The sequence below is a fragment of the Galeopterus variegatus genome, unplaced genomic scaffold (genome assembly GCF_000696425.1).
Source record: "Galeopterus variegatus unplaced genomic scaffold, G_variegatus-3.0.2 Scaffold2772, whole genome shotgun sequence".
Lineage (NCBI taxonomy): Eukaryota > Metazoa > Chordata > Mammalia > Dermoptera > Cynocephalidae > Galeopterus > Galeopterus variegatus.
In genome coordinates this window covers 219,946-228,472 of record NW_007728883.1, presented here as the reverse complement: position 1 = coordinate 228,472, position 8,527 = coordinate 219,946, and the positions used below count along the sequence as shown (strand labels likewise).

At 31.1% G+C, this 8,527-nt stretch overlaps 1 protein-coding gene across 1 annotated transcript; it reads right to left on the bottom strand.

Moving 5' to 3' along the window:
• Positions 1-3,133: 3,133 nt before the first annotated feature.
• Positions 3,134-4,069, bottom strand: LOC103598893 (olfactory receptor 6C3). Its single transcript, XM_008582955.1, has one exon. The coding sequence runs from the start codon at positions 4,067-4,069 to the stop codon at positions 3,134-3,136; it is 936 nt and encodes a 311-aa protein (XP_008581177.1).
• Between the last annotated feature and the right edge of the window lie 4,458 nt (positions 4,070-8,527).

The window sequence follows — 8,527 nt, the reverse complement described above, 5'->3', positions numbered from 1 at the left end:
TTATATTCTTCAATATCGATAGGACAAAAAAGAAAAAAAATATTCTAAGTTCCTTACTCTCTAGAATTTGAAGCACTTGTAAGGAGTTTTTTTGGGTTTTTGGGTTTGTTTGGTTTTTTTTTTTACTGCAATATGTGTATGCTTAATTTACAGAAAGTATCTAAATGTTTAACAAAAGTGGAAACAATTGAAGTTGTTTGATATCTTTTAGAAAACTCAGAAAGGATCTTTGAAATAAAAAAAAATCTATGAAAAATTTTATGAAATATGAATGAAGCAGTAAGCAAACCTAATTCACTGGAAGAACAGTTGTAAGATAGGGCATGAATCAGTCTGATGGAGAAGAAGAACATAGCATTTACTAAACTGAAGCAGAAGGAATGCTGAAGAAATTTTAATGACCAAGAGAGTACCAATCTGTTTTCAAAGAGTACCATTCTATTTAAAAAAAAAAAAATACCATTCTGTATTTCACTGTGAATAATGATGATTTTGATATCTACAAAGAAATAATAATGGATAATAGCTAATAAGCATTTGCCTGTAGCCATTTGCTGAGTGCTGTGTATGAATTAGCTCATCAAATGTTCTTAAGTCAATGAGGAAAATGAGGCCCAAGAAAATAACTTCCTCAAGGACACAGAATTTTTCCTAACAGCCAAAATTCTTATTACAGGAGTAATTCACCATGTTGAGGTAAAAAATTCACACCATGAGAGTGAAACCAACTTGATAATAATGAGTCCCTTCAGTTTTGATTACTGGTTGAGCAGTAAATTACATTGATCTGCACCTAAATAAGTGGGGAAGAGGACACATTGCTTCAACATGCATTCAGTTAGCATTATTTCCCTTAATATTTATTTTATCCAAAAAATTTCAGGAGCAACTTGATTGGTGAATGCTTCAAGAAATACTCTCTCTGCCCGTTGGAGACGCAGGTATCCCAAGCTCCTAAGAGCCAGATAAAGCCATAGACATGCAAAAAAGTGTGTCTTCTGCACCAGAGGCTTTTCAGGCACTAATGTTGCATTTGAATGACATTAATTGGAGACGCAGGTATCCCAAGCTCCTAAGAGCCAGATAAAGCCATAGACATGCAAAAAGTGTGTCTTCTGCACCAGAGGCTTTTCAGGCACTAATGTTGCATTTGAATGACATTATTTTTAACTTAAAAAATAGTTTCCATGTATTTTATAATTAATCTCACAGTAAACAAAAAATACTAAAACTGAAGTATTAGCTTCGAAAAGCTAGCATGTATAATTTTTTTACTTTCTTTCTGATGGTAAGTTGAAGGTCAAGTATCATAACTCAAAAATTTAAAAGATATTTCTTAACTCATTTAACCAAAGAGAAACATGTGTCTTATTGCCTGCAATTAGTTAGGTAATTATGGATAGAAAACCACCAAATTGAAGTAGACAATATTTTTTTTCTTTTTGCTAGATTTACACAGACCAGATAATGTAATTAAGAAAGAGATTTTAATTCACTAGTTTGATCAGATTCACATCTTTTGTTTGTGTATACCAAAACTATTTAGAAGCATTAAGTCTAGTCACATTATTTGTGACAATGTTGATCAAGTCATTTTGCAACTGGCAAAATTATTACTACATGCCATAGGAATGTGTAAAGAAATAATTCAGTTTATCCACTTAGTAATATGTCTGGTATTTTTAAGTATTAACTAAATGTTAGTTATTAGTGTTATGTCTATTTATATGAGACTTTACAATATGTTTTTTTTTTATCTGTTATCTCTATCATGGTTGTTACCCTATTATAAGAAATAAAAATAAGGAGTATTTTATCTTTCTAATAGGTATTTTTTATAAATTATTGATGATGTGAGCAAGCCTATTATCATATAGATCTCAATATATTTATGTATCTGAATAATATATTCTTTATAGAGATATAAACCTTATAAAATTATATTATAATCATCTATTTACTCATTTTTTCTCTCTTACTAGATCTGCAGGAAGGCAAGAACAAATCTTTTCCATCATTGAATCATTTCTTTATTAAACAGTTACATTTATGAATAAATAAATAATTAAAAGAAAGACATATGTAAAAAAGTATTTCAGACTATGTAAATCACAGGCACATGTTAAATGTTAATCTCTAAGTTATCACAGATTCTTAAACATTAGATTCTTCAGTGAGATGTCATCATGTTAGTTTCTTGTATTGAAATGCTTTGATTTCCAGCTCTTAGCAGCAAATAGTTGAAATGTAAAGAATAAAAATTTCTTTGAAATATATTAAAATCTGTGTAACAAGATATTATTTTACAAATAAAATCATTTTTTATATTTCAACTTGTAAGTTAACAGTAGTCTACAAATTTAGAAACAAAGTGTGTTTTACTTAAAGTGTTCTAATCAACTTCTTTTTTGAAAAAATGAAAAAAAAACTAACATTTAAAGTTGAAATTCTTCCACGGTACAACCATTAATCAGTGACATAACTCAAGTCAAAAGATTAATTATTGAATTATGTCCATATGATTAAAATAATTACAGTGCATCCTAAATTTATTTTTGTATTTTAAATGAAAAACTTAATTTACAGAGAAAATACAAGTGGAATGTAGTAAATTTCACAAAGTGTAAAGTTTGACATCTAAAGCGAAATGCAATAGAACACGTTACCTCTAAGGCCTGAACTTAATGAACAATGATACAGAACATGTAGATTCAAAAAACATCGTGACATTATCAATACTCATCTTGAAAATACAGAAAAAAAATTACACAAAGTTTGAAACTCTACATTTGAGGTACAACATGATAACATATTTGCCTTCTAAGGACTGATATAACCAGAATTAAAACTATTTTGCCATATCGTATCATAGAGTATGTCATAAATAAATATATATTCCCAGAAAATTCTGTAGGAGAAGTAACCATTACTATATATTAAAATATATCAGTAAAAAATTCACTGGAGAAACTTGGGTAAGGAAGTAGAAGAAATGGACTGGAAAATATCGATTTAACTATAATGTGGCATATAAGGAAACTATAAGAGAGCAATGATACTTATAAGGTATTTAGGAATTTCAAGATTTTATTTAATTGCTTTTTATGGTGTCCTTTATTTTTGACAAAAAGATTCACTTATTTGCAAAAAATACTACTTTATGGACCATGTCTTTGAAGGCTTGTTTTACTTGCTGATTCCTCAGGGAATAAATGAAGGGGTTCAGCATAGGGGCAATAGAAGTGTTAAGAATAGCTACTCCTTTTGTCAATGATGCCTTTTCTTTTGCAGAGGGATTAGCATACATGAATATGCAGCTTCCATAAGAAATAGAAATAACAATTATGTGAGAGGAACAGGTGGAGAAAGCCTTTTTTCTCTGACTAGCAGATGGAATTCTCAAAATAGTCCTGATAATGTACATATAAGATAAAATCACTAGTGCTAAAGTGAATAACAAAGTAACCAAAGCAAAGTAAAAGCCAATTACTTCTAGGAGCCATGTATCTGAGCAAGATAGTTGTAAGAGTGGAAAATAGTCACATGCAAAGTGATCAATGATATTGGAAGCACAGTAATCCAGCTGGAGGAGAAGCATTAGGGGTGGGAAAATGGTCAGAAACCCACCCAGCCAGGCGCATAGCACAAGCAGGGTGCAGAGTTTCTTGTTCATGATGGTTGTGTAATGAAGAGGTTTACAGATGGCAACATAGCGGTCATAGGACATGGCAGTCAGAATGTAAAACTCAGTCACCCCCATGAAGATAAAAAAGAAGAGTTGAGCTGCACAGTTGTCATAGGAAATGGTCTTATCCCTGGTAATAATTGCCCCCAGAAACCTGGGAATACATACAGTTGTAAATGAGATTTCCAAGAAAGAGAAATTCCGGAGGAAAAAATACATAGGTGTCTGCAGATGGGAGTCCACCAAGGTTAGGATGATGATAGTCAGGTTTCCAGTGACACTTAAAATATATGTGATAAATAAAAAGAGAAAAATCATAATCTGAAGGTCAGGATTATCAGAAAGACCTACGAGGATGAACTCTGTGATCACTGTGTGGTTCATCTCTCTCTGTCTCTCTCTCTCTCTTTGCCTCCTCATCCTCCTTTTCTCTACTTTTAAAGATATTTAGGTGAAAATAAAATTAAAGGAAGATGATAGATATGATTAATCATAATCTGTATCACCATCATTGATACAATTCTAAAATATCTTCCCACAATCTGTGACAATTTTCTTTTTACTATCTTGTTTGAATTATGTTTTAATTCATATTTGTGAGTCCACCTTATTTATTAGTTCTCTTATTTTAAATCTAGCAGAAGTTGGGAAATTGTCATACAATGAGCCACATCACTGAGGGATGGTGAATAAAATCAAGAATACTTCCTTTGTGTCCAATTTATGCAAAATAATATTATCTTTTTGTTGAAACAAATCATATGAAACATGCATTTTTCTGTCTTTTTTCATCATGTGTATATTAGAGGATACTATCACCTAAAAAGAAAAATGGATGATGTTAATTACATCAAAGGGTAAAAGGGGAAATTAGAAAACTAAAGTAACAACCTATTACTCTTTTTATGATATAAGAATCAATTGATAATCTTTTAGCAAATAAATATGTTTATTTAAATTATTAATTAGTTAATTATTAATTTTATTTTTTATATTAATATTTTGGGTCTAATTGTGAAGATAATATGAGAAAATCCTATATATATCAAGTATATTTACTGTAAGATAGAATAAATAATTTTTTTATTTAACAAATAGGAAACATTCACTTACTGTCTTATAATTCCATCAAAATCCTTAATGTAATGTCTTCTATGACTACCTAGAAATATATATAAGTAGACATTTTAATTTTTGAGCTAAAAGAGACTTGCGGTATTTACCTATTTTTCATTTTACACTGGAGCATAAATTGGAAAAGTAAGTACTTGCCTTAGATTTTAAGAACTCTGTCACTCGGACTGTAGCACAGCACATTTTCCATTTGAATATCCTTCTTTTGAGCTATTAAGATTTGTAGAAAAAATATTTTATTCCCTCGTAAGTTTACCCCACATTTATCTTTCACATGAGACCACTCATCCATAAGGATGTCCAGAAATGTATAAGAAAACCTCTACCATGCATGTTACCTATGCAGTTAATCCCCAGTGATTTAAACATTGTGCTAGATAGAATATTCTGTAGATTTTGTCTGCTAAAATCCTAACAGCTGCCTCCTCCATATTTTGGATAGTTAAATTTCTGCTGTGAAGTATAGAATGTAAAATCATTGCTTCTCTTCCAGACACTAGCAAAGTTCACACTAACCAACTCTGACTTTATATGTTTTCTATTTTATGATGGCTGAAGGGACATATTTCAGGAAATAGAAATGGAATGTCAGAAACCTTCAGAAGATGTGGAAATATGCTACATTCCTCTTCAGTAGTGTTGATCTAGGAGTTCAGGAAAGTAATATTTAAAGAGAGAACAGAGAAAGACATGACAACCTTGGGTGTTACGAGTGCAGATTCTTAAAGTACGATATGGCTTCCCTCCAGATGTACTTACATCTCAAATATTCCAAGTTTACTTATTTTGACCTCAAAGATTTGATCTCCTAGGAACAAGGCAAAGTCCCGGCCACATCTTGCTACATTATAGACCATGAGGGATTTCTGGAAGCCATACTTAGATTTCTCAGTAGCCTCCTAATTCTTCTCTATAGTGGATTTCTCTTGAGAATGGTTACATTCATCCTCGTATCCTACAGAGGGCCTAAGAAGTCGACTTCTAGAAAATATTTTCTTCCATTAATCATAATTACTTAGTGTTTCATGAAAAATGAAAATAGTTATGAAATCACCTTTTAAAATAAAACTAGAATACTGAATACAATCTATGTTAATTATCTTTTTGGAATATAAAATTTTTCTATATATCCTTTTTTGTTGTTTATCTTGTCTTTGTTAGGGGTTAGGGCATTATGAAGCAAAAGGTTATTTCATAATTCTAAGTTAAATAATGACTATTATAATGCACATATTGGGTTCACAGTTTTTAAAAAATTCTGTTACACAGGTTAATTAATTTAATCTTCATTACAAACAGCAATATTTAATTGCAGTCAATTTTGTCCATCTCATTGTTAATCTTGGCCTGCACATGTATTTATCATGGCTTTAACATTCTAATAAGAAATACCACAAAATAGTAAGCTTTTATTCATGTGAAATTCCAGTTGGTGAACTCTAATAATTTTTAATGTTGTTTTTTGTGTTTCCCAAATATTTTGATGATAAAATACCTGTAATCAGAAAATAGTGAGCTATGCACTTATATATGATAATATAAATTAATAATACATATTATATAAGAATTATTTAATATAAAATAAACATCATGTATGTTAATCAAATAACCAAACATGTATTTAATATATATACAACAATTGTAAATGCACATAATCAAGTAATATTTCATTTTTTCTAAATTTATCGAGGTATAATTGGCAAATAAAAAATGAATATATGTATATATAGGGTATACAATGTGATGTTTTGATATGTGTACTTTGTGTATCAAATAATCATATGATCACCAATATAGACCTAAATCCTTGCTGGGATGAAAGCACTTGAGAACTGCTTTTCTGCAGTAAAGAAGCATTCTGGCAGATGTTGCTCTACATCACAGGGAGTGGTACTCTTATCCAGTTAATTCTTTATTTCACACTTGAAACATCATTGATAATACATATTTATGGAGTACAGAGTTAATTATCAGTATTTGTGTACAATATGTGATGATCAAATCAGTATTGTTAGCATGTTCATCATTATAAGTCCTAATCACACTTTGTGTCTGTTACCCGATTACTCCCTAACCCCTCTTCTCCTCCCCACTTCCCACCTTTAGTGACCATAAATCTGTTCTCTCCTTCAGAAAGTTCAAGTGTTATTGTGGTAGTTTGTTTCTTTCTTTCCTTCTTTCTTTCATCCTTAGCTCCCACTTATGAGTGAGGACATGTGGTATTTCTCTTTCTGTTCCTTGCTTAATTCACTTAACATAATTTTCTACACTCTCATCCATGTTGCTGTGAATGGCAGAATTTCATTCCTTTTTATGGCTAGTAGTATTCCATGGTGTATATATACCACATTTTCCTTACTCAGTCATCCATTGATGGGCATTTATGTCATTTCCATATCTTGGCTATTGTAATGACAGCTGTGATAAACAAGTATCCCTTAGACATGATTTCCATGACTTTGTGTATATACCAGAAATGCGATTATAGTAGTGCTATCCGTAGTTGCCCAAGAAATCTCCATTCTGTTTTCCATAATGACTGCACTAAATTACAGTCTCATCAACAGTGTAGAAGTGTTCACTTTCTCCACATCCTCACAAGCATTTATTATCTTTTTGATAATAGTCTAACTGGGGTGAAATGATATCTCAATGTGGTTTTGATTTGCATTTCCCTGATGATCAGTGGTGTTGAGCATTTTTAATATACCTGTTGACCACTTATATGTCTTTCTTTGAAAAATGTCTTTTCATCTCCTTTGCCCATTTTTTAATTAGATTTTTTTTTAACTATTAAGTTGTTTGAGTTCCCTGCATATAATGGATATTAATCCCTTGTTGGATTTAAACTTTGTAAATATTTTCTCCTGTTCTGTAGGTTGTCTTTTCACTATGTTAATTATTTCCTTTGCTGTGCAGACTTTTTAGTTTGATATAATCCCATTTGTTTATTTTTTCCTTTGTTGCTTATGCTTTTGGGGGCTTATTCATAAAGTCTTTGCCAAGTCCTTCTTCCTAGAGTATTTCTCCTATGTTTTCCTCTAGCCATTTCTTAAATCTTAAGTCTTATATTTAAATCTTTAATCGATTTTGAGTTGATTTGGGTATATGGCTAGGTGTATGGGTTTGTTTCATTCTTCTACATATGGATGTCCAGGTTTCCTAGCACCATTTATTGAAGAGGTAGTCTTCCCCAATGTGTGTTCTTGGTGCCTTTGTTGAACATCAGATAGCTGTTAAGTTGTGGGATAATTTCTGGGTTTTCTATTCTGTTGCATTGGTCTGAGTGTCTGTTTTTAAACCAGTACTATGCTTTTTGGGTTACTACAGTTTTGTAGTTTAATTTGAAATCAGGTATTGTTATGCCTCTGACTTTACTTTTCTTGATCAGGATTTCTTCAACTGTTTGGGTTCTTTTATTGTTCCATATGAATGTTAGGATTGTATTTTCCATTTCTGTGAAGAATGTCATTGGTATTTTGATGGGGATTGCATTAAATCTGAAGATTGCTTTGGTTACTATGGACATTTTCACAATATTAATTCTTCCAATCCAAGAGATAGGAACGTCTTTCCATCTTTTTGTGACCTCTTTAAATTCTTTCAGTAGTTCTTTGTAGTTCTCCTTGTAGCGATCTTTCAACTCCTTGGTTAAATTAATTCCTAGGTTTTGTTTTTTGTTTTTTTGTTTTTTTTTTTTTTTTTTGG